At 43.0% G+C, this 27,000-nt stretch overlaps 1 protein-coding gene across 1 annotated transcript; it reads right to left on the reverse strand.

The window, feature by feature from the left end:
• Window positions 1-23,174: 23,174 nt before the first annotated feature.
• On the reverse strand, window positions 23,175-25,701 carry SOX21 (SRY-box transcription factor 21). Its single transcript, XM_069972344.1, has one exon. The coding sequence runs from the start codon at window positions 24,974-24,976 to the stop codon at window positions 24,161-24,163; it is 816 nt and encodes a 271-aa protein (XP_069828445.1). The 5' UTR covers window positions 24,977-25,701; the 3' UTR covers window positions 23,175-24,160.
• Between the last annotated feature and the right edge of the window lie 1,299 nt (window positions 25,702-27,000).

The raw sequence follows: 27,000 nt of genomic DNA on the forward strand, positions 1-27,000 counted from the left end.
ACCATCTATAAGGGGGGAAAGAGGGGGACCAGCTATAAGGGGGGGAAAGAGGGGGACCACCTATAAGGGGGGGAAAGAGGGGGACCATCTATAAGGATGGAGAGGAGGACCAGCTATAAGGGGGGGAAAGAGGGGGACCATCTATAAGGACGGAGAGGAAGACCAGCTATAAGGGGGGGAAAGAGGGGGACCAGCTATAAAGGGAGGGGGGAGAGGGGGACCATCTATAAGGGAGGGGGGAGAGAGGGACCATCTATAAGGGGGGAAAGGAGGACCAGCTATAAGGGGGGAGAGGGAAGAGGGGGACCAGCTATAAAGAGGGAAAGAGGGGGGACCATCTATAAGGGGGGAAAGAGGGAGACCATCTATAAGGGGGGAAAGAGGGGGACCATCTATAAGGGGGGAAAGGAGGACCAGCTATAAGGGGGGAGAGGGAAGAGGGGGACCAGCTATAAGGGGGGAAAGGAGGACCAGCTATAAGGGGGGAGAGGGAAGAGGGGGACCAGCTATAAGGGAGGAAAGAGGGGGACCAGCTATAAAGAGGGAAAGAGGGGGGACCATCTATAAGGGGGGAAAGAGGGGGACCATCTATAAGGGGGGAAAGAGGGGGACCAGCTATAAGGGGGAGAAAGAGGGGGACCACCTATAAGGGGGGGAAAGAGGGGGACCATCTATAAGGACGGAGAGGAGGACCAGCTATAAGGGGGGGAAAGAGGGGGACCATCTATAAGGACGGAGAGGAGGACCAGCTATAAGGGGGGGAAAGAGGGGGACCAGCTATAAAGGGAGGGGGGAGAGGGGGACCATCTATAAGGGAGGGGGGGAGAGAGGGACCATCTATAAGGGGGGAAAGGAGGACCAGCTATAAGGGGGGAGAGGGAAGAGGGGGACCAGCTATAAGGGGGGAAAGGGGGACCATCTATAAGGGGGAAAGAGGGGGACCATCTATAAAGGGGGAAAGAGGGGGACCATCTATAAGGGGGGGGGGGAGAGGGAGACCATCTATAAAGGGGGACTATCTCCTATAGGATTAGCACCCTCCTCTCCTGACATCCTCTGTGCTGCTGGGACCTCCCCTATAGATCAGCACCCTCCTCTCCTGACATCCTCTGTGCTGCTCGGACCTCTCCTATAAGATCAGCACCCTCCCCTCCTGACATCCTCTGTGCTGCTGTGACCTTGGGGGGGGGGGGGGGCAACATCAGGGGACCAGGTGAAGTGGCAATATGTTTATTGGGGGCAGTGGAGGTGGGGTGGGCAATGCTTACTGGGGGTAGCAGCAAGGGACCAAACATTATGTTTATTGGGGCCAGCAGGGAGGGGAGGCAGGCAGTGTTTATTGGGGACAGTGGGGGGGGGGGGGGGCGCAGTAGCAGATTATAATGTGGGCGAATTGACTGGGGGGGGCCCAGGTTGGGTGGACAGCCCGGGGCCCAGGGTACATTTAATCCGCCACTGCCTAGAGCAGCACCATGCAAGGGGGCAGGACCAGAGAGCAGAGAGAAAGAAACAACTTTTTTTTTTTTTTTTTTTTTTTTTAGTCTCCCACCTCCCATTCAGACTTGCCAGTAAATCTGCTATCTTTTTGAGAGGGGGAAAGGGGGGGGGGGGTGGAATGGTGGAACTGTTCAGGTCTGGAGCTATTACCTACCCATTTACCAATCCTGTGGTGAGAATTCCTTCAAATAATATGCAGACTGTTCTAATCATTCATTCACTGTGTAATTTTGTTTATTTTTTAAGCAGTTAAAGGCCATGAAAATGTGATTCAGAAAATGTTTCTACATGTAGAAAAATGCATGTGGCCGAAACCACTGTCCCCTATGCTCCCCAAGATGGGGCGTCTTCAGGTTTAGTGCCTAGGGCAGCAGTACCTGTTAATATGGCCCTGCATACGCTCCGGCCGGGAACCCTAGCGGCGCCCCAAACAACTAACATGTCAGTTTTCTGCGGGCGCTATTCAGTGAATTCAGTGAATAGTGGCCATAGAAAACCATGTCAGTTTACACTGTGCCGCTCGCTCCATACTGTGCTGTTGGGAGTTCTGATGCGGGCTCGCACGGATGCGCTCGCATCAGAACCCTGCAGCTAAAAAGATCATCTGGCCAGTACTGCAGTACTGGCCAGAATGATCTTTTCAGAGAACAGCCGGTCTCTTACTGCATGTGAACATAGCCTTAGGCTGTTTTCACATATCCCGTGCTCCGCAAGGAACATGGACGTGGAATGCCTGTAACGGACTTCTCCCCCCGCCCGGGCAGCATCTGTAATTAGATGCTGGGAGCGCGGGAACTGTACAGATATGTGCCGCGCTGTAATGACAGAGACACGCAACTGCTTCATTACAGTGGGGCGCATCTGTACAGTTCCCCGGCTCCCAGCATCTAATCACAGATGCTGCCCGGGCGGGGGGAGAGTCCGTTACAGGCATTCCACGTCCATGTTCCGTGTGGAGCACAGAATGCATGAATTCAGCTTTAATATATGAATAATTTTCATTGCTGCTATGTTTACTATACATGTAAACATTTTGAACAAATTGTGCGCGTTTATCCACAATTTTAAGGTGTCCTAATATCAAATGGAGCCCTAATTTTCAACAGACTCACCTTTAACTCCTGTACATGGATAAAAAAGAAACAGATGTGGGACACGCTATTCCTCTAATTGTGTATTAAATTATCTAGCAACATACCTCTGAATCCTCCGTCTGTACTACCAAACACAGTACAAACTCCTACTGGTACCATAATCCTACCATAATCCTAATACCATGTCCTTAAACCACCCCCCAAACTCCATATATCATCTTATTGCTGGAGATGCCACATCTCTATAGCCACACTTTTTCAATTTTTTTCGACCTGCACCACAATTACCCTTATTGAACTGCTTGTCAAATCTCTCTCAGTTTGCAGAAATTCCCTGCTGCATTAGTTCTTTCTGTACCTACAGTTGCTAATTCTCTCATTCCCACTCCCAGGGCTGGGACACAGTCTGCTCCTCCCTCCTGGTCACACCTTTATGCTAGAATTATACTTATAGGTGACCTTATAGCAGATGGAAGCCTACATCCCTCTCTGAACAAGCAGTACAGGTAAGCTAAACAATTATGTGTGTATGTGCATATGTACAGTACAGTATTTTGTTACCTGTAAAAGGAAACTAGAGACCACTTCCTTGTGGTCCTTATGGTTCAGCTACATAACAAATATGGCTAAAATGTTAGGCCCCATTAAGTATAAGCTTCTATATGAAAGAAAACTAGACATAAAACTAAAGTCACATTATTAAGTTAGGTAACCTCCAGTGCTCAGTTCTCCATCTTTATATAATTTAGCTTCACATAAGTGGCAATTGGAACAAGAAATGTACAGTGGTGCCTTGGATTACTAGCATAATTCGTTCCGGGACCGCGCTTGTAATGCAAATCCACTCTTAGGATGCCTTCACGCGCACCGTATCGCAGCGAATTTCCCATGAAAAATCCGCATAGTACAAATAAACGCACATAATACGCTGCTGAGGAAATACATTGCCTTTAAGTTACATAGTAATCATTATCGCAGCGGATTTCATTGCAATAAGCTTGCAGTGTGAAATCATTGAAATGCAGACAACTGGTTCCACACCCCAAAAATAATTTTTTTTTTTTTTTAAATTCAGAATAACATGTAAAATAAATGGAACAAACATTTAGAAACAGCTGAATTTGTCATATTAAAAGTTACTGTACAGTATAACAGTCAGCATGTGGCGTATAATGTATTGTATATGCATAAGAATGAAAAAAGAGCAACAGTTTGTAGATACAGGACAGAACTGCAGACCCCCATAATGAAGTAGCGTAGTACAACAGGCCAGAAAAGAGAAGCAGGGCTGCTGTCAGAGGTCTGTGTGATCACATGATAGCAATGGGGAAGTGTGTGTTCATCATGAACCAATCAGGAAGTGAGAATCACAGAGCTGTGCAGGGGGACAGTGACAGAAACTTTTCTATACAACAGTGTGAATGTCTGAGTGTGAGTGCAGGAACATTATAGCAGTGTGTATAGCTCAGTGTAAGTGCAGGCACATTATAGCAGGAATGGAGAGGATGGGAAGCACAAGGTCTGTCAGAGACTGCAGGGAGCATAGAGAAATGAGCAGGGCAGATGTGGGCACATAAATGCAGCCCTCCCTGTCTGGGTAGAGTGGGGTTACAGCTATGTAGAGATTACCCCACAGTCCTGTCCCTTGATGCAAGCCCCAGCCTAAAGTGGATCTACTATGATTTGGAAGGTGAGGGAGACTTCCTGGGTCAGAGTACAATGCTGTTGACCATGTCCCACTCTTTGCAGCCAAAGCCAGAAACAGACTGTAAACAGAGAACAGGTCATAAAGGAAAGACTGAGATTTCTTCTCTCCTCATATCCATTCCTGGCTTTGGCTTCAATAATCTGTCAGATAAATCTTTCTGTGTAAAGGCACCCTTACACAAACCAATTAGCCTGCAGTAAGGGTTCCTGTTAGCTGATCGGCCTGTGTAAAAGGGCTTTAACCAGGTAAAGCTAAGCTCCTTACATGATTACAAGTGGAATGCTGAGTTATGGGTCTTGGGTGGAGTGAGGATAAAATGTTCAGCAGTATAAAAGAAAATCTGAATGAATAACTATAAGTTTCCTTTATTCCATTCTGAATGATAATACTCGAATTTCAAATTCATCTCAAGTGATCCGCCTGGAATGGAGCATCTGATCCACAATAAAGAAACAATTCTGATTATTACCTTTGCAAATGAAAACCGGGGCTGCTTTTATGAAGTCATGCTTGGAATTCCAACAAATTCAATTATTTCTGTTTGATAATGAAAGGGAAAATTACAACCCATTAAAAAATTAAAAAGTGACAGTGGGTTCATGTTGCTTCAGGATTTATTAGCGCTGTAATTAGTACTTTTGTCATGAGCTTAACAAAAAAAAAGAAAAAGAAACAAAACAGCTACCGGTTTCCTTCTTATACAAAAATAATTAAATTGACGGGCCAATGAGCACCATTTAGGATAAATACCTCAACATTAATATGACATGGATAGCGAGATTTGGAAAGGAAGGCATAGGACTGTATTCTTCATATAAGTTCTGCAACAAAATATGAAAGGCAATATAGAATCTATCAATATTCATTGTTCTTTGTCTAATCTACTTTAGTATATGTGAAATAACCAATTTAGATGTCATAAGATCAATTTGTAATTAGCTTCCCACTATTCCTTCTTATATTACTCAATAAATACAAGCTGGGATGTGGACATTGCTAGGCTGGGACTCCATAGAAACTTTGGCTGCAGCACAGGTCACATGGCCAAAATCTCAGTGCCACCTGTCTACATGACAACTAATGAAATCCAATGAGTCATTTTATGGCATGTAAAGTTGCTATAACATTTAGTCACCGTGTAGACCTAGCACGATTTAGCCTACAAAGTCTGACACAAGGTGTTTGTCTGTTCTTTTCTTGTTTTTTTTTTTTTTTTAACATACACTACCATTCAAAAGTTTGGGGTCACCCAAACAATTTTGTGTTTTTCATGAAAAGTCACACTTCTTCACCACCATACGTGGTAAAATGAATAGAAAATAGAGTCAAGACATTGACAAGGTTAGAAATAATAATTTGTATTTGAAATAACATTGTTTTTACATCAAACTTTGCTTTCGTCAAAGAATCCACCTTTTGCAGCAATTACAGCATTGCACACCTTTGGCATTCTAGCTATTAATCTGTTGAGGTAAGCTGGAGAAATTGCACCCCACGCTTCTAGAAGCAGCTCCCACAAGTTGGATTGGTTGGATGGGCACTTCTGGCGTACCATACGGTCAAGCTGCTCCCACAACAGCTCAATGGGGTTCAGATCTGGTGACTGCGCTGGCCACTCCATTACCGATAGAATACCAGCTGCCTGCTTCTGCTGTAAATAGTTCTTGCACAATTTGGAGGTGTGTTTAGGGTCATTGTCCTGTTGTAGGATGAAATTGGCTCCAATCAAGCGCTGTCCACGGGGTATGGCATGGCGTTGCAAAATTGAGTGATAGCCTTCCTTATTCAGAATCTTTTTTACCCTGTACAAATCTCCCACCTTACCAGCATCAAAGCAACCCCAGACCATCACATTACCTCCACCATGCTTAACAGATGGCATCAGGCATTCATCCAGCATCTTTTCATTTGTTCTGCGTCTCACAAACGTTCTTCTTTGTGATCCAAACACCTCAAACTTGGATTCATCCGTCCACAACACTTTTTTCCAGTCTTCCTCTGTCCAATGTCTGTGTTCTTTTGCCCATCTTAATCTTTTTCTTTTATTGGCCAGTCTCAGATATGGCTTTTTCTTTGCCACTCTGCCCTGAAGCCCAAAATCCTGCAGCCGCCTCTTCACTGTAGATGTTGACACTGGTGTTTTGCGGGTACTATTTAATGAAGATGCCAGTTGGGGACCTGTGAGGCGTCTGTTTCTCAAACTAGAGACTCTAATGTGCTTATCTTGTTGCTTAGTTGTGCAATGCGGCCTCCCACTTCTTTTTCTACTCTGGTTAGAGCCTGTTTGTGCTGTCCTCTGAAGGGAGTAGTACACACCGTTGTAGGAAATCTTCAATTTCTTAGCAATTTCTCGCATGGAATAGCCTTCCTTTCTAAGAACAAGAATAGACTGTCAAGTTTCAGATGAAAGTTCTTTTTTTCTGGCCATTTTGAGCGTTTAATTGACCCCACAAATGTGGTGCTCCAGAATCTGCTCAAAGGAAGGTCAGTTTTGTAGCTTCTGTAACAAGCTAGACTGTTTTCAGATGTGTGAACATGATTGCACAAGGGTTTTCTAATCATCAATTAGCCTTCTGAGCCAATGAGCAAACACATTGTACCATTAGAACACTGGAGTGATAGTAGCTGTAAATGGGCCTCTATACACCTATGTAGATATTGCACCAAAAACCAGACATTTGCAGCTAGAATAGTCATTTACCACATTAGCAATGTATAGAGTGTATTTGTTAAAAGTTAGGACTAGTTTAAAGTTATCTTCATTGAAAAGTACAGTGCTTTTCCTTCAAAAATAAGGACATTTCAATGTGACCCCAAACTTTTGAACGGTAGTGTACAATTAAAAAAAAAAAAAGTTAAATGTAACAGGATTGATGCATATAGAAGAAATATGATTGACTTGTATACAGGTTACAAAAGCAGAGAAACAGGTCGGGCACTCAAACAGGCAAAAGCAGATTATGTGAAAATATATATAAAAAAAAGAATAGAATAGAAATTAGAGATGAAACATGAAAAAAGTAACATGTAAGCCAATCACACTGTAAATAATAAGGCGCAGTGAGGATGTGTGTCAAGAAAGTTCTTGCATGTTTTATTTATATTTACATCCTAGATCAAGAAGCCCAAAAGTATTGCAAGGTGCTTACAATACTTTTGTGCAGCTGCTATTCATTGAATAGCAGCCTCACAAGACTAACAGAACAGACAAGGTAAAGTGCAGCTCCGGACACACTTTACCATGTCGGCTATGGGTAATTGAAATGAGGGCACACCGGAATGCGCCTGCATCCCAATTCAAAAGAAGGGAAGTTCATCTGGCCGATACTGCAGTGTAGCAAAATGGCCACTGTCATACATAGTGTGAACCCGGTCTTAGGCTGCCTGGAAAACATTGATACACCCTTAGGCTATGTTCACACAACGTCAAAAATAGAGAAAAGGTGGCCGATTTTGCTATTTAAAATAACGTCCGTTTTTGCAGCGATTTAACTGACTGCAATGGTAATACATTGAAGTCAATGGGAAGATTGACGTCTAATGCACATAAGGTATTGAGTAATGCATGTTTCTACCGCGGACGTCAAAATAATAAACATGATCATTATTTTCGGACGTCTTTTGCAAACAGAGGAAGTTTTTTATTAGTTGTTCACACACAGTTTCTGTTTTGTCACCGTTCTTTCTCCGTTTTTACTATTAAATTTAATGGACTTTTCAATTAAGACCAACCCAAAGACCAATTAGTAACCCCAAACTAAAAAAATGTACAAACACCAGTCGTTGCACTATGGGGGGGCCAGACAGTTAAATAACGTCCGCTATTTTAGACTCAGAATGACGGATGTCATTTTAAATGGAGCATCAAAAACGTTGTGTGAACATAGCCGTAGGCTAACTACTTCAGCCACCAGTAATCAAATACTGAACAATCAGACTCGAGCATGCTTGAGTTGCACTCATCTCTAATATATATATATATATATATATAGAGAGAGAGAGAGAGAGAGAGAGAGAGAGAGAGAGAGAGAGAGAGAGAGGGAGAAAAAGTTAATTGAAAGTTTTAGGGTAATATAGTTAATAACACACAACACAAACAACTTCAAGAGATCTTCTATACACTTTCCAAACTACTATGCTTGCATGTACTTGCAAAATTACAACAGAGATTTATACAGGCCAGCTGTGAGCTGGTAAACAGTACTGTGACACTTTTAAGCGAGAAGATTAAAAAGAATATTCATTCCTTAATTACTAGTTATTCCGCACAGCAAAAATATGCAATACGTTACATATACATATATACATATACCTGTAATAACATGCAAATGTAACGCCACACTATATTTCTCTTGCTGGATAAAACACAGGTTGTAGATTATTACGGCAGTCTCAAAATATAATGTTACTTGACGGAACAGGACTACACTATTTCAGGCGCACCTGGCTTATTATGTCATGTGCTGCTTTTTATTGCCTGAATGGTTACTGCTCAGATAAATACTCTGTGCTTCACAGGGGTGTAGGTATTGTCCTAGTATGAAAACTTGTCTCGATAGTTAATTATTAAGTGTATAGCAACTTTATCATGCACCAGTTTTCATAAACCCAAGTTGTTTTCTTCAAATATATATATATATATATATATATATATATATATATATTTTATTTTATTTTTTTAAAGGTCAGCTCAGTCATTTAAAAAAAATAGTTCCCACCAAAGGCAAGAGTAATATATTTAGTTTCGCACTCTTGGCAGCAGGGGGTTTAACTAAAGGATCTTAGTGGGGTATGTACCTCACATCCGGGGGTGGCAGGAAGATCAGCAGATTATTGTTCACACTAAGTAAAACAGTGTACCACAGACTCTGCTTGGAAATCCGCCTACCTTAGTGTTTCATTGTAATGTGTTGCATGCCGCCGCTGTCAGTTCTTTGAAGGGAGAGTAGCAGAGAGTGGAGACGTGCAATACATTACATTGAGACACTGGTGGGTGGGACTCCAAGCAGAGTCTGTGGCGGGGGTTCCGCTCGGAATTTCAGCCTGCTTTACTTAGTGTGAACGGGCCCTTATTAAGCAGCAAACCATATTATTCTACCAGGTGAAGTAAAGCCTTTCTACAAATAAGACTAGGAACAAATATCTGCCTATTTCAAGGGGTGCTCTGGAGAAAGAACATGTTTTCAAATCAACTGGTTTTAAAAACAATTATATGGACAGAGGTTGCAGCAGAGAGCACTACCATCCAATATGTGGAGCTACAGGCAGAAATTTTACAATACCCATTAGCCTCATCAGTATAAATGAAAACATTGCCTTTTTTTACTTTAATACAGCTGTTCTACAGACATGTGGTCACATGGATGATTTGTAGCACTATGTGTTAGTGTCTGCAAGCTCTCATTAGGGGAGTATCAGACAGCATCCACTGTACAAAAATGGACACTATTTTAAAGGGGTAGTGGGCGGTAAGCAATTACTTACTAAATAACACACATTACAAAGTTATACAACTTTGTAATGTATGTTATGTTGGTGAATGGCCGCCTTCCCTGTGTTTTCCCCCCCACCCACGCTAGACCCAAAAGTGTAGTGCTCTATACTCACCTGATTCGTGTCAACCCCCGCTCCGACTGTCCATCGTGCCGGCTGCCCTCTGCCGCGTCATCAGCTGCTCAGCCGCAATTGGCTCAACATAACTGTGCTCAGCCATTCGCAGCTGAGCAGCTGATGACGCGGCAGAGGGGGGCCGGCATGAGGGACGGTCGGAGCGGGGGTTGACACGAATCAGGTGAGTATAGAGCACTACACTTTTGGGTCTAGCGTGGGTGGGGGGGAAAACACAGGGAAGGCGGCCATTAACCAACATAACATACATTTCAAAGTTGTATAACTTTGTAATGTGTGTTATTTAGTGAGTAATTGCTTACCGCCGCACTACCCCTTTAAACTTATCTAACAGGAACATGGCCAGGGACAGGGGAGACTTTTGCATGGAAAAAAATCTATTCTTTTCTAATTACTTTTAGGCTATGCTCCCACTACATACTATGTACAAACAATGGCTGTTCTTTAGTGAACAGCTGTTGTTTAACACTTAGATTATCGTGAGAAAAATTGTTAAATCGGTCGAATTTAAACAATAACCGCTCTGTGTAATTGCAGGCAACGATCGAAAAATCGTTCGTATGTTGTTGATCGTTGAACTAGATCTGAACCTAAAATTATCGTTAATCGTTCGCTTTAATTCCACATTCGTTCGCTCAAGTTTTTTTTTTTTTTTTACTAATCGTTCAGTGTAATTGCACATTGTTCATTGTTTTTCTGAGATCAAAAGGAATAAACGATCATAGTAATGATCGTAACTAACTATTATCGTTCTGTGTAATATGGTGAACGATTTCAGGTTGACAACAAACAATCTCGTTTGCGATCGTTTATCGTTAGTCGTTAACCGTTAAAAATCGCTCCATGTAATAGGACCCTAAGGCTATGTTCAATGATCATTACAACAAAAGCCATGGTTAAACCATGGCCGTTGTTGTAATGATCATTGAACATAGCCTTAGAAGAACCAATATGTTGAGTGAAGAAAAAAATTTGATGCCATCCAGCACAATCCATCTTCCTATATTTTTCGATTTTATTGCTGGATTCAGAAGGAAAGTAAAAATAAAATACACAACGGGATGGAAACTAATGAAAGAGTTTGGAAATAAATTTTATAATAGTAACCTATGTATTAGTTGAACTGATCCATCACAAGGGTCCTTATCCTCCTGAGAGGGATGCATTTAATGAAAGCAGAAAATGTGGTGTGAAACCTTAGATTGTATCCACTCTCGTACATGTTTTTTCCCCTGGAAAAAAAAACGTTGGGTACATAATACATTACAAATTAGTGGAGGCAGTGTTGGCTGTGTAATCTTAGGTCCTGGCTTTATGCTTGCCATGCACTCTTATTTACAGTGTTCTTCACTGGAGGCTCTGGAGCAGTGGCTGCACTGGATAAGGAGCGAGCAGAGGGGTGAGTATAGTTTTTTTTATTTCTCCTACCATCGTCTGCCCTAACTTTTTAATAAACTTAGAATGACGCACCCTGCCCCACTGCAAAATCTGTTCACTGGTGTGAGGAACATGGCAAAGAGTTCAAGGGGTTGACTTTGTCATAAAATAGAAGGGGACATCCAGTAATTTAGTGTTCTGCTGTATATTACTTTGAGGCTTCGGCCTGACTGGTTAGCCGCTCTGGTGCTTCTGGTTTTTGCTGTTTATGGGGCATGTTCTGTGCATTTACTTCCAGCATTCTTTGTGTTTTATATGTCATGCTATAGTGTATAGTTTCTCCGTTTTTTTTTTTCTTGGTTCTTCCTTGTGCAGTCCCTGTATTTTTAAGGTACTGCTGTTAAACTCATTTACCTGATTGCTTATTTCTGTGCTTTTGTTTTGTGCTCAGCCTTGCTTTGTTTCTGGGTTCTAGTGCCTGCTTGATGTTCTTTTGAAAAATCTTGGATCCAGGTTGTCATAGGAATAGCTGCAGGCACAGTGAAGTTTTGTGGGATCTAGTGTTAGGTTTAGTATTCAGGGTAAAATCTAGGGAAGGATTAGCGATAGCTAAGGCCATTTTTTTTTTTTTTAACTTTTTCCTGTTTGTCATTTTCTGCTATATTCCAGACTGCTATTATTTATGACATCCTTAATTCCATAAATCCATTTCATTCATTCTTGTCTTCTATAATTAAGTTTCTATTCTAATTTTTGTTACCTGCCAGTATTTATTTGTGTTTGTGTGTTTTGACTGGCTGCTTATTATACCGTTTTGCTCTATTGCAAATCTTTGGGTATATGAGTATTAAGAGGGACACTTAGGACCCAATAAACACAACTGCGATAGGTAAAGTCCCATTCTCACCTCCAGTGGTTTTGTTATTGTTGGCCACCAGCAATAATTAAGGGACCTACCTTATGTCTAAACGGGGTACACATAGATATAAAGGATTTTATATGTTGTAAATCAAATCATTGATCAAGACTTGATGGTATTGAATAGATTGCTGTAATTTAACGCCAGTTAATGGCCGTTATTTCAAAACAAAAGGCTGTTGTTTTATAATAATGGTAATTGTTTGCTCCTGCTGCCTCTTCTTCTCCTATTATCATTCAGAACCTGAACTTCATAAAAAATTCCAGCGAACAGATAGAATCGAACTTTTAAAAAGTTCGCTCATCTCTAATTATTTTCTATAAATATTCAGCATATCTTATGAGTATAAAGCATTTTCCACACAGAGACACACTGTTGTATATTTGCATTTATTACCATGAAGGTGAGCTAGTAAACTGCTTCCTCTGTTGAACTGAAAAAATATCAACTATGTACTGAAAAGTAACTAGGTCTTTAAAATAATTTACAACAATGACTATATATACAAGTACGGCCGTTGTTGCCATCGGCAACAACGGCCATACTTTTTGCGGATCGCAACATAACCTTATCTGATATGGGATCCCGGCCGGAGCATATACACATCGTATACGCTCCGGCCGGGATCCCATACGGGATCCCAACTGACATGTAACTGAAAGCCCTGTCAGTTCACACAGTGAAGCGAGCGCTCCGGCCGCTTGCTTCACTGTGCGCAGGGGCGGATTAACTCTACCATAGGCCCCGGGCTGTTCCCCAAGCCTGGGCCCCCCCCACCCCACTGTAACTATAGCAGCACTAGCCTGGCGTTCATAGTACAGTAAAGATAATGTCATGATGTCCTTATTTTTGCAAAATTGTCATAAAAAAAACTGTGATTTTTTGCAAATCATGGCGGAAGTGTAGCCAGGAGACAGTACACCACTGAAAGTATAAGTCTGTTTTGGTGGTCATGGGCCCCCCAGGAGCTCAGGGCCCCGGGCTGCCGCCCGGAACGCCCCTGTTATAATCCGCTACTGACTGTGCGCTATGGGAAGCTCTGATTCAGGCGCGTGCTGATGCGCCCATATCAGAGCTCTGACCTTAGGTACCGGCCGCGATGATCTGGGCACAGACCGGCCGTTCCGTGACCCGGCCGGGGTCATGGAACGGCCGGTCTGATACGTTGTGTGAACATAGCCTAAGGCTATGTTTACACTGCGTATGATTCCGTCCATAGTGCGAACCGCGAATATACGCACGTAGTTTTGAGGTTGATGCGTTCGCTTGAAAGTATACGATATACGCCCGCACAATGCACACTACGTATGAGCTTACGACCGGATCGTATACAGCGCCGTAAAAAATGAACAAGACCATTGTTTGAGGACGGAAATGTTGAAACTCACGGCCGTGGATTTCCATGCGGTCCCGTACGAAGTACTTATTTCTGCCAGATTGAACTTGATTTTTCGATCCAAAAGGTTCTGTGTGGTTTACTGGGCTGGGCGAAGATTTCCAAGTAAATGACCTGCCTCAGATCGCTTCGAAACAAGCTAGGGAAGCATAACTGTACTACGGGCATATGTTCGCGGTGCGTACGCATCCGGCCGCATGTCTATTTTTCCCACGCCCGTAGTTTCAGCCGCACATGTACGGTGGCGTACGATCTATGGACGGAATCATACGCAGTGTGAACATAGCCTAAAGGTGTAAGAAAGGGCATAAGGAGCAGTTTGTGTAACAATGTGACATGGATGAAGATGGATGTCTTACCATTCTAGTCTCAGGCTCTCAGGCTCTCAGCCTTTCTGCTAAAGGGTCTACTCTGGAGTCTGGAGAGGTTAATAACCTACATTTTTAGGTCAGAACAACAACAACAATACCAAATTTATATAGTTTTTTTTTGTAAAAAGGCATTCTTATCTGAAAACAAGGGCTTGTCTTCCTTCAGCCTCCTTGTAGCTGCTGTGGGTGCCTTCTATTGACCATGAGCTGAGCTGTTTGAGTAACTCCTTTATATGATCAATAAGGAATGAAGGGCTTTTAAATTTTTAATTGTAAAAAAAAATAACTTTTTTTTTTACTTTTAGTTAAAGGGGGCTATCAAGATTGTATTTAAAGGGTTAAAATATTGCAACTGTCACCCCCTTTTTGCATTCTGACATCTCTACACAGCTGTAAAAGGTAAATTTAGCAGTTGTCATACCTTATTTTATATCATACGTCATGGTGCTTGTTCAAGTAAAAAGTGATCTAAGTGGGCAGGGCTTCATGGCAACAGCGCCACTTAGCCCCGCCCATGGCGCCACCGTTTGCTCCGCCCCTCCATGACATCATATGCACATAGGCCCCGCCCCCTTGCCGACCATTGGAACAGGCTGGCCTACATGTCTAGGCCCCACCCCCTCTAAGTCGGCCCATACCAATGGGTGGGGCCTATGTGCCAATGACATCACGGAGGGGCGGGGCAATGGTTGTGCTGTGGGTGAGGATAAGTGGTGCTGTTGCTGCCAAGCCCTGCCAACTTAGCACAATCTGCAGTTGATTAAAGATCACTTTTTACTTGAACAAGCACCATGACGTATGATATAAAATAAGGTATGAAAACTGCTAAATTTACCCTTTCGACCTGTGTAGAGATGTCAGAATGCAAAAAGGGGGTGACACTGTCACTTTAGGTCTTTTTCTCCTGAAGAGAAATATGAAGTAGCAAATTACCTGCTTACTATTCCTAAGCAGACCAGGGTACCAATATAGAATTTTGGAGTAATGGGAAGAATTCGAAGACTAAAGCTAGGGCTCCACCAAGACTTTTTAGAGAGAGTTATTAGAACAACCTTAAGGGGGGTATTACACTCAATTAAAATACATGTTTAATCATCCCCCCTCCTGGAGACTAGCAATTCATTCTATACATGTCATTACCTTTTCTGTCCCCTTCCCCCAGTTCTGAGTCTGCTGCTTTCAGCTGAAGTGAAACTGTGTCTGAGCTGTTCACACCATCTCCCCCTCTCCCTACTCCTGACCTTAGATTAACTCTTCAGCATTACATAATGCAGATACAGACTGCCAGGGACTGATAACATGAGCCGTATTGGAAGGAAGAGGGAGAGACAGAGAGGAAGAGCAGCACACACACAGTTTTCTGTGTCTTCAGCAGAAATCAGCAGGCTCAGTACTGAGGAAAGGAGACAGAAAAGGTAATGAGATGTATGGAATGATTTATTAATCTTCAGGAGGGGGGATGATTTAAAATGTATTGTACCTGAATGGAAAACCCCTTAACCCCTTAAAGACAGAGCCAATTTCGATTTTTGCACTTGTGCTTAAAAGGCCATAGCAGTTGCATTTTTTCACTAATTGTCACTAATTGTACTTTGCAATGACAGACTGATTTTTTTCATAACACTGCAAAACCAGAAAAAAATAAATGTGTGGTGAAATTGAAAAAAACCCCGCATTTTGTTTATTTGGGGGAGTATTTGTTTTTACGCCGTTTGCCCTGGGGTAAAACTTGTGACTTGTTATATATATATTCCTCAAGTCGTTACGATTACAATGATATATAACATGTATAACTTTTCTTGTATCTGATGGCTCGTAAAAAATTCAAACCATTGTTAACATAAATATGTTCCTTAAAATCGCTCCATTCCCAGGCTTATAGCACTTTTATCCTTTGGTCTATGGGGCTGTGCGAGGTGTCATTTTTTGTGCCATGATGTGTTCTATCGGTACCTTGATTGTGCATATGCGACTTTTTGATCGCTTTTTATTACAATTTTTCAGGATTTGATGCGACCAAAAATGCACAATTTTTTTTGCGCTTACGCCGTTTACCGTGCGAGATCAGAAATGAAATAAATTAATAATTTTTTTTTATTAACTATTTTTAAGCAGTTTACACTGGCTGCGCTTTTTATCTAATTTTTCACTCGGAGGGGGCGTGGTTAGGCCAGTTTATGTAAGCTACTTTTTTGACCAGTTTTATCATGTGCAATTTTTTATTTTGCACAAAAATATTACGCAGCAGTACTCCAGTCAAACCCTGGAGTTGTTTGTTAGCTTTTTTTTTAGTTAAAAAAAAAAGCAAAAGATTCACAATATTTATCAAAGCCCATGCTCCTATTGATAATTTTTGCGCATAGACCAGAGTTTTTTACGCAGTACGTGAAAGGTGCACATTAAAAAATGTACTAATGATACTTAGGGTACCCCTCCCTTAAGGTCCTTTTATACAGACCGATTATCAGCCAAGAGCTTTGCTTTTATATGCTCCTGTAGACGATAATCGGCAACGAGTTTCAGTATTATTTCATAGAGCTTTCATCAGGTACCTGATGAAGGCTCTATGAGATAACGCTGAGCCGAAACGTGTTTTTTTTTTTTATTAAATACATTTTTATGCTACGCATGTTTATGTCCTATTCACATTTAGCGGCATACGTGCGTTTTTATTTTATATTTTTGGCTGATTGTACTTTATTAGAAGGTCCTCTTTTATCTGCCTGGTCTGGGTTGATGTCCCTGCTTGATTTGCACACACTCTGGTGACTGGATCGCCAGTAGTGGTCCTCGTAGAGCTGCACCGCACTTAATCCATGCGCTTTGTAGAGTTGTGCCTATAATATTGCACAACCTCATCAGGTGAGTGGGATCATTCACTACTCCGTTTGAACATGTTCATTTGTCTGACATATCACACCAGGAAGGGCCTGTCCATTTTCTATTTTCACAGCTCTGGAATGATTGACAGTCGGAGTTGCAGGGCCTGAAGATACAGCCGGTACGAGGACCGGAGAGTAAGATACCAGATCACAAGCAGCACAGATATATACTGACAGCACAGTATACATATATCTGTCAGTTTTCTAGGCCACATTATCGATGCAGGGATTGTTCATGCAGCCTATCTGCTCAATTTCTTGTGCCGTGTAAAGGGACAGCAAACGAGTCGCTGATCTCGCTGATCGGCTGCTGACTTGCCTGTACTCCTTTCCTTGCACCACCCAATTTTATATAAGGAGGCTGGACCAATGTACAACTCAAGCACTTTTATATATGCTGTCGCTTTCTTCATAGAGTGTAAGCTCCAAATCCTCTTGTATCACCCCTATTTCCTTATAGATTGTAAGGGCTTGTGGGCAGGTCCCTCACTCCCCAGATTGTATCAATTCTAGGTTAATAACTCTTTGTGATGTCAGATTTTCTTTGTATGTGTATTGTAAAGTGGTGTAGAATATGTGGATGCTATGTACAGAAAGATTATTATTATTATTATTATTATTATTATTATTATTATTATTATTATTATTATCATCATCAGAAAAGATTACTATAGTGGAAGATAGGTCAAATATAATAAATAGTAGCATTATGTTTGTTATTCCCCATAACATTTGAAGGTTCAAATAAAAAAAAAAGTTGTCATTACAAATTCAAGTCAACGATTTTCAAAATTGTAAATATGTATATTTGTTGTCTTTTCTTGTGGTTCCCTTCAATCATTCTCCATCTAATTACTTAATATAATGGATGGGTGGATGAATGAATAGACAGACAGATTAGAGAGAGGCAGACGGACAGACATACAGAGATAGATAGATAGATAGATAGATAGATAGATAGATAGATAGATAGAAGATAGATAGATAGATAGATAGATAGATAGATAGATAGATAGATAGATGATAGATAGATAGATAGATAGATAGATAGATAGATAACAGATAGATAGATAGATAGATAGATAGATAGATAATAGATAGATAGATAGATAGATAGATGATAGATAGATAGATAGATAGATAGATAGATAGATAGATAGATAGATGATAGATAGATAGATAGATAGATAACAGATAGATAGATAGATAGATAGATAGATAGATAGATAGATAGATGATAGATAGAAGATAGATAGATAGATAGATAGATAGATAGAAGATAGATAGATAGATAGATAGATAGATAGATAGATAGATAGATAGATAGATATGGTATATTAGCAGAGCTATGTTTACAATTTGACAGCAGAGGTGAAACACATGAAAACAACACAAACGCAAAGAAGAGCCATGACACATTGGGCTCTGCTACATGTAGAGAAATGTGTAAAGGTCCCATGCTCCTGACTGTATAAAGAGAAGAGCCGGGGGCAGTGGTGTGTGCAGAGATGGCATCTGCCCCAGTGTACAGTGATGTGGCACACAGGGATCAGGCTGCTGCCGGGCTGCGGTCATACAGGATAGAACAATGTCAGGGAGAAGTTTGTCGCACAGGGACAGAAGGTCGCAGCTTCTCTGCTCCCCGATCACAGCACTGTCTACCACAGTCCCGCTGCCTGCCATTCCTGTCACATCTGTCCAGTGGAGAGTGACAGTGCGACCAATGCGGATCGCAGCTCTCGTGTGCGCCATTTTCCTTCTAAGTAAAACACTACAAGTTGTGTCACCGAGAATCACAACGAATTCTACAATACCTGACATTAGATCATTACATTCTCTTAATCATACATCATCTCAATATCAAATGATCCAGGGTTCACATCCACCAGCCAGGAAAACCAGCTCGTCCTTTCTATAAGATGGCTATGTGTTACATGCAGCTCTGTGGGAAATGTCTATTATTCCACTAACGAAATAAAACTAATAACCAGACAATGTTATACAAAGATGTATTATAGATGATAACTAGCTAGCTAATGAGCATATTCCTGCTAATAATACTAAGGAATAAAAAGAAGTACATCCCTGCATAATAAACTTATGTACACCTGCACCTACAGCCATAGAACATGAAGGGAAGCTCTTTACATACATGTCATGAACCCCTGGGAATTGTCTTCTCCCTGGATCCCTGGTCACATACACAAGGAAGTTTCCTCTAGGAGTTCTGTATCGGCGGCAGGGGGCGCTGCAGCCCACACACCTGGCGGCAGGTATCAGGTGCCCCAGTCACACCCAGGTGATACCCACCGCCCTGTCCTGCTCCAAGACTGGGAGATCTCTGCTCTCAGGGGCACTTACACTGGGATAGATGGATAGATAGATAGATAGATAGATAGATAGATAGATAGATAGATAGATAGATAGGAGATAGATAGATAGATAGATAGATAGATAGATAGATAGATAGAGTCTCTAGTTACCTAATATAAAAAGGCGATAGCTAGTTAGATTAATTCTAGCTAAATAGTGTTATTTATATAACAAAAAGTATAAATATAATTAGACATTTATATTTAGAACACACACACACATATATATATATATATATATATATATATATATATATATATATATATATATATATTAGTACTCATGATGCAGGTGACTTACATTTTATGAATCAGCATACATGTAATCTGTCCCAGTTGGCTCCTGTATTTCTGTTAAATAGCCTGACATCTTACAACTCTCAGTAGCAGAGGATCCTGTCTCACTGTCCTGGACATTAGACAGGTGAGATCCATGGCTACTGCCGTCATGGAGATATAGGTATGTAGTCCTGTGTATGTATATATGGAATATAAACCATTATTGTCACCTGGGTGTGAGATGACAACATAAACAACAACATACATGACAGCTCCTAAAACCAACATGAAACCAATGAGTTAACTTAGAACACTGGTTCAAAGGAATTGGGTTTTGCTGCTTCTCCTTTGTGTCCATTTTTGTTTTGTGTTATTCTAACTTTTCTTTTTGTTTGTTGTTTTTTTTTTTTCTGGATGTTTTACACACATATATATATATATATATATATATATATATATATATATATATATGTGTGTGTATTATGTAATATTATTATTGTAGTAATGTGGATGTTGCTAATACTAGTGATTATTCTAGTAGTTTTTCATGTTGTCCTGTAAAGCTCTTTCTGCTGGCTGTTGTCTCCTCATTCCCACACATCCCCTCTATAGTAGGGTGCTGCTGGTAGTAGTAGTGACGGGGGTTGTTCCTTTGCCTCCCCATACTTATATACATAAAAGTGCATTTGCATAGCTTCATCTTTACCTTTTCCCGATAGAGAAATGAAGGCATTGAAAGGGCATTTAGTCCATTTCTTTTCTGGCGGCTGGAGCCATTCATGCATTGTTGTGCCTTGTAGCTGCCATTCTCATGCTAATCTGGCGTGTTAAATATCTTTTTGTCCCCCTTTCAGCGTTTTGTCATTCAGTTTATCCAGTTTTGGTCAGCCATTTTATTTATTTATGCGCCTGCTCCTATTCAGGGGCTCATGTATTTTTTATTATGTTGTTTCACTGTCATGCAGTGTCAACTTAGTCTATTCAATGGGGGCTACTTGAAGGCTGGAGGGACAAAGCGTGTACACATTGCACTGCTATTCAGTGTGGCCAGCTGGATGGGCTGAAAAAACCTGCTGAAAAGAGGAGGCTGACAATGGGCCCAGAACAAGTGCACAATGCTAACAGTTTTCCAAATACCACTGATTGCTTTCTGCACAATGGCGAGAAAGCAGCCGCTTCTTCTGAGCTGCACTTCAACAAACAACACTCTCACAAAACCTCCCAACCCCACCTATTGTCCCCTCACAAAACCTCCTCGACTGTCTAAACGCTCCCACTGAAGGACAGAAAGGAGCCCTTTCACCAGTGCCTTATTTCCCTGCCAGAAAGAGGAGAAAAGCCCAGGCAGGAGGGGGGGCAGCAGGGACATTGTCAAGGAATTCACAAGATCACTCCTTTAAGAAGAGGGGGGACCTGCGCTGGGCTCCAGCAGAAAGGCCAAGGGAGAGATTAGCAAAGTTTCCAAAGAAGCAGACACTCCTGGGAAATGTATGGGATTGTGCAAGTGACACAGCGACAAATCCATCCCTGTGTGTGTGAGAATGGAGGACCCTCACACAGCACATGGCAATATGCTACATACTACAGGCTGCATTATGGGAATACATACATCTCCATATACAGGGAATTCTAGCTACTCTCAGAGAGAGACCTGTGATTGGTCAATATCAGGGGCTGTTCACACCTTCAGATTTTTAATTTGCAATTATTGATGTAAAAGCCAGAAATTAATTTCAAAATAAATCTTGGTTTTCCTTTCTATGTCTTTTATGTATTCTCCATTTATGATCTGCTCCTGGCTCTCTATTCAGTAATTACAAAGAAAAACCTAAATGGATGAAGACATTCTCAGTTTAAGCCTCTACTATCCTAATTTCAATCTCATATCCTAATTTCAAGTAGTGGCATGCAATGGAGAGAGTGGTCTGTAGGAATGCCCCACATGCAATGGCCCCCTGATAGAGAGTGGTCTGTAGGAATGCCCCACATGCAATGGCTCCCTGATAGAGAGTGGTCTGTAGGAATGCCCCACATGCAATGGCCCCCTGATAGAGAGTGGTCTGTAGGAATGTCCCACATGCAATGGCCCCCTGATAGAGAGTGGTCTGTAGGAATGTCCCACATGCAATGGCCCCCTGATAGAGAGTGGTCTGTAGGAATGTCCCACAAGCAATGGCCCCCTGATAGAGAGTGGTCTGTAGGAATGTCCCACATGCAATGGCCCCCTGATAGAGAGTGGTCTGTAGGAATGTCCCACATGCAATGGCCCCCTGATAGAGAGTGGTCTGTAGGAATGTCCCACATGCAATGGCCCCCTGATAGAGAGTGGTCTGTAGGAATGTCCCACATGCAATGGCCCCCTGATAGAGAGTGGTCTGTAGGAATGTCCCACATGCAATGGCCCCCTGATAGAGAGTGGTCTGTAGGAATGTCCCACATGCAATGGCCCCCTGATAGAGAGTGGTCTGTAGGAATGTCCCACATGCAATGACCCCCTGATAGAGAGTGGTCTGTAGGAATGTCCCACATGCAATGGCCCCCTGATAGAGAGTGGTCTGTAGGAATGTCCCACATGCAATGGCCCCCTGATAGAGAGTGGTCTGTAGGAATGTCCCACATGCTATCACAGGAGAGATGAGAACGATCACAGCCAAGTTCATAGCAAATCCTGGGGATCAGCAATAAACTCCCATCATATTCACCTGTTCAGTGTAAGAGGGAGGGGGGGGGGGGGATCTTGGGAATCTGTAAAAGCAGCGTATTCTCCAGACAAGCAGCAGGAAGTTCCTTGTTGAGAAATGAGGGGCTGCTACAGAAAGCAAAGGAAAGGCTTGAAAGGATTTAATTAACCGTGTCGGGGATAATTACCCCTGGACAGCCCAAATTAGTTTTGCATAATCGCTCCCAAGCAGCTGAGGATTGCTGCTCCGCTAGGACTGGATTTAGGGGATCGCTTTAATTATACAAACAGCAGATTAAATCCCAGCAATAATACAGGAGCTCGGGCATTTTATGGAAACCTGATATCAGAAGTGACTGCATCCAAATCTGACAGCCTAGAGACTATCTAATATATATAATAACATGTACTGATCAGGAAGACACAATCCTTACATATAACATAGACAGGCATGGCTCTCATCCCCCTGTACACTGACAAGGATTGGCTTGGGAAGCTAAACAAGATAAAGTGTCCCTGGGACTTTCTCCTCTTAGATGTCACAGGACACCTCAGTGCACCTCACTCTTCTCAATGGCCTCTGTTCTGCTGAATCATGAATGCTTAAGATAATACAACGACTTGTGTTTTATCTTCTTTCCTATTCACGATTAAAAATGTGATAAATCTGGTTTTTGGCTCTGGATAACAATGGCTTGATTTAGATTTCCTGGTAAATCCATTCAAGAGGGAAACAAAGGCAGCCTTTAGGGGATAAGTTACACTTCACCTGGACTAAGCACGTAAGGGCAATTCAGATAAAAATCTTGTTAGTATACTCAACAAGAAATAGAAGGTTTTTCTTCCCCCCTTTTGCCTATAATGGGCTTTATTTCAGCTCTTTGTTCAGCGCTTTCAATCCTTCTACACACAGTTTGTCATCTCATATGAAAGCAGACCTGGACACACACAAAACCAGACATAGGAAGGGAATTGTTAAAACCATTTCTTCTTTACTTTGTATTACAGAAAGCCAAAAAAATAAAAACTAAAAAGTACATGTTAGCCAGCTCCATTCACAAATATTAGTCAATGTACACATTACAAAAAAGAAACCAGAACTGAAGAGGTGACTGGATGGGACTCTATGGTCTATAGTAGCTGCTACAGAAATGGACCTTCTGGGCCAGAAAGAAACCAAGGATGAGCCGGGAGAGTTACCATCATCTGGGGCGAAAAGTCTTGGCAAACAGTTAAAACTCTGCTAAACAATAAATATACAATTAACAGACCAAATGTCTGGAATATAGAGAAACGAATGTAAGAGTCACATATAATAGTTTTTTTCTTTTCTTTCTAGACTTGGGGTTATTAGAGAGCAGCAAGTTTTCCTTTAAAGACCTATCATCTTCAATGTACACATTTACAATGAGCTTGCAGACCCTGCTTTCCCTTCCAGTGCTGAGGAGTTAGCAGCCATGCTCTAAGTCCCTAGATCTCCTGCATGTTATAGACAGGTCAGAGCATCGTTAGTACCAGCTTGTAGATAGTTCTCCACTTCTCCTATCTAGACATAGGGACAAGAGATTTACCAGCTCCATCAGTGTCCAGCAAGTGCATGCAGGGGATCCAGCTTACAAGTCCATTCCTGGATCCAGCTTACAAGTGCAGAAAGAGGCAAAAGGTGACTTGTGAAATGTCCTTTGCTTGTTGGGTGACCTTATCCCCAGCAGTTCAGTAGTAGAGGGACTTGCATAGGACTTGGGTGACTACAAGCACCTCCACACTGAAGGACCATGGTTTGCAGTAGGGGAACACACGGGACAGCCGTGGCATCACAACAAATGCGCACAGATTTCCAGATTTCACAGCATAAAAGACAACTAGCCAATAATGGTGCCTGACAGCTAGAAGTTCATGGCTCCCACCTGGAGTTCCACCTGGGTGCTGAGGTGCCCTGCCAAGGGCTGCCATGCTGTCATAAAGCGGCTGCATAGGCTGTGGCGGGGTAAGGGTCCAACTGGGGCTTCCCCATGCCCGGGAATAGGATGTAGGCTAAGGGGGGCTGCAGTCCCGGGCTGGGCCACCCTGTGCAGTTACATGGGATCATATAGCCGGGGTTTCCGGGAGAGGGGTGAGAGTGAGTGTGACCCCCAGCGGCGGCGGCGGCGGCTGCTGCAGCGGCGGCCACTCCGGGGAAGGCCCCTCCGCTGGACTGGGGGTATCCGAGGGAAGAAGCGTACGGGAGGGACGAAGAGCTGGACGTGATCTCTGCCATCTTAGAGCTCAGGTCAAACAAGGAGTAGGGGCTGGAGGCGCTGCCAGCCGCCGCCGCACATGCCGCTGCCGCCGCCGCTGCTGACGGGGGGAAGAAGACCCGTGCTGCCGCCGCCGCCGCCGCCGCTGCCGCCTTCTCCGGATTGGAGAGCAGAGAGTCAGTCAGTGCCCCGGCCCCGTGTAAGCCGGCCGCCTTCAGCCCCTCGTGGTCCGCGGCCAGGCTGTACGGCATGGGGAAGGCAAACTTATCCTTCTTGAGCAGAGTCTTGGGCTTCCTGCGGGGCCGGTACTTGTAGTCGGGGTGCTCCTTCATGTGCATGGCGCGCAGCCGCTTGGCCTCGTCTATGAACGGTCTCTTCTCCGACTCGGTCAGCAGCTTCCACTCTGCCCCCAGCCGCTTGCTGATCTCCGAGTTGTGCATCTTGGGGTTCTCCTGCGCCATCTTCCTCCTCTGGGCTCGGGACCACACCATGAAGGCGTTCATCGGTCTCTTCACGTGATCCACCGGCTTAGACATCTCCGGCTCTCTCTCCAAGTCTTTCCAAGTGTCACGGAGTTGTCACAAGGAGTTTCTCAGGGTGTCATTATAGTGGTGTGCCGCCACAGAACACCGGGACCGGGAGCTGCCACAGAACACCGGCACCTGCCACAGAACACCGGGACCGGGAGCTGCCACAGAACACCGGCACCTGCCACAGAACACCGGGCCCGGGAGCTGTCACAGAGCACCGGGAGCTGTCACAGAGCACCGGTTGCTGCTAGAAGCGGTGTCGGTCTGTGTGTCGCGCTGGGCCTGGCATCCAGCAGGCAGCAGAGTGCACTGTGTGTAGCAGCAGAAAGTTTGTGTGTCAGTGCTGAGCAGTGACAGAGTGCTGAGGAGGTCGTGCAGACTGTGTGACACTGGCAGCTGGGCTGTCCTCTGACTCCTGACTGGCGGTGTGCTCCCTCCTGTACACTCACTCAATCACTGGCAACTCACAGAGACGACAAGTGCACTGAGATCTGTCAGATCCCCGGAGTCCTCCCGTTGTGCTGAGTGTTGTCAGTGTCCGGGTACATCTCCTCCAGCACCGTGCCTCAGCATGCACTCCCCGGCACATGGCATCCTCCTCCGCACAGCACTCTAGCCTCCGGAGCGGCGAGCTGAGTTCAGCGCCAGGTGCACAAGTTAGTAGTTGGCCAAGTTCCGTGCCCGAGTCCTGCCCGCTCCTCTCTGTGACTGCGCCGAAAGCAGAAAGGGATTTTTTTTTTGGGTAACTGAAACTGGGCGGGAGAGAAAGGTGGGTGTGTGATGGAGACGTGAGGGAGGGGCCGGGGAGCGCGGCTATACTGCCGGCCGGAGACCCCCTGCGCACTCACCTGTCCCCGCACCGACACGCCGCCTCTGCGCCACTGACGCTAGTACTGTCATATATTACTTATAGCAAGTGCATTACTATACGGGATGCACTTGTAGGTGTAGTCACAGATCATGGCAAGGAGGACAGGCGCATCTATCCACCTGTACACACCCATATATATATATATATATATATATATATATATATATATATATATATATATATATATATATATATATATATATATATATATATATATGCGCGATGCACACAGTTGCTGTAAGTTGTGTGTAGCCAGCAGCAGCCATCATGTATTGTGTCATGTATTGTACAGCTCTGTACACACCTGTGACACCTTCCCTTTGTAGGTGAGCAGCTCTTTGTCTTGGCCCGTGTTTACACTTCCCTGTGATGTTATCTGCGGCTATTAGTACCTACACATTGTTCTCTTCTATACGACCAGGGCTTGAAAGCACAAAATATGTCACCAGGGTTTAAGTAACAAATTGAGTTGACAGTCAGGACGGACGAGCTCGCCCTGTTGTGTCAGAGTCACGGTGCCGGGTGGTATGTGCGGTCCCTTTAACTCCCTCATTGCCGGCAGGATTTCAGAGCAGGTGACCTAGACAATCCAAAGGTAGTTCTACTAAGCTGGAAGAGGGGATCCCTCCTGCAATAGGGGAGCAATGGGCCCCGGCACAAATACACATTATACCTATAGAAATACAAAGCAACCTAGGATGGTCTGGCTAGTAGATCTATACATGTAGATGGTAAAGGAATCCATCTCGTCTTATAGTTACCTAGGAGGAATATATATATATATATATATATATATATATATATATATATATATATATATATATAATGTCAGACACAACCACTTGTATAAATAAAACGGTCAGACATTAACCATATTGTTTTCAACCATTGCCATATAGTCAGACACTACAATGTCTATGGCATATTATATGTACATTTACAATGTTTCTTACCCCCATTCTCTATATTAGCTTTAGATATAATATAGTTAGCTATCAAAATAAGTAGATAGATAGATGTGATGAAGGATCTGTAGGAAATAGAATTATTCTGCAAGTTGTTTTTACTGTATTACTAATATAGTCACAATTATTAAAAATAAATCTCTGTATAGAGACAATAATAAAAATAAATGCATCTTTGTATAAGTGCAGAGGGA

Source organism: Dendropsophus ebraccatus, chromosome 5 (assembly GCF_027789765.1).
Source record: "Dendropsophus ebraccatus isolate aDenEbr1 chromosome 5, aDenEbr1.pat, whole genome shotgun sequence".
Taxonomy (NCBI): domain Eukaryota; kingdom Metazoa; phylum Chordata; class Amphibia; order Anura; family Hylidae; genus Dendropsophus; species Dendropsophus ebraccatus.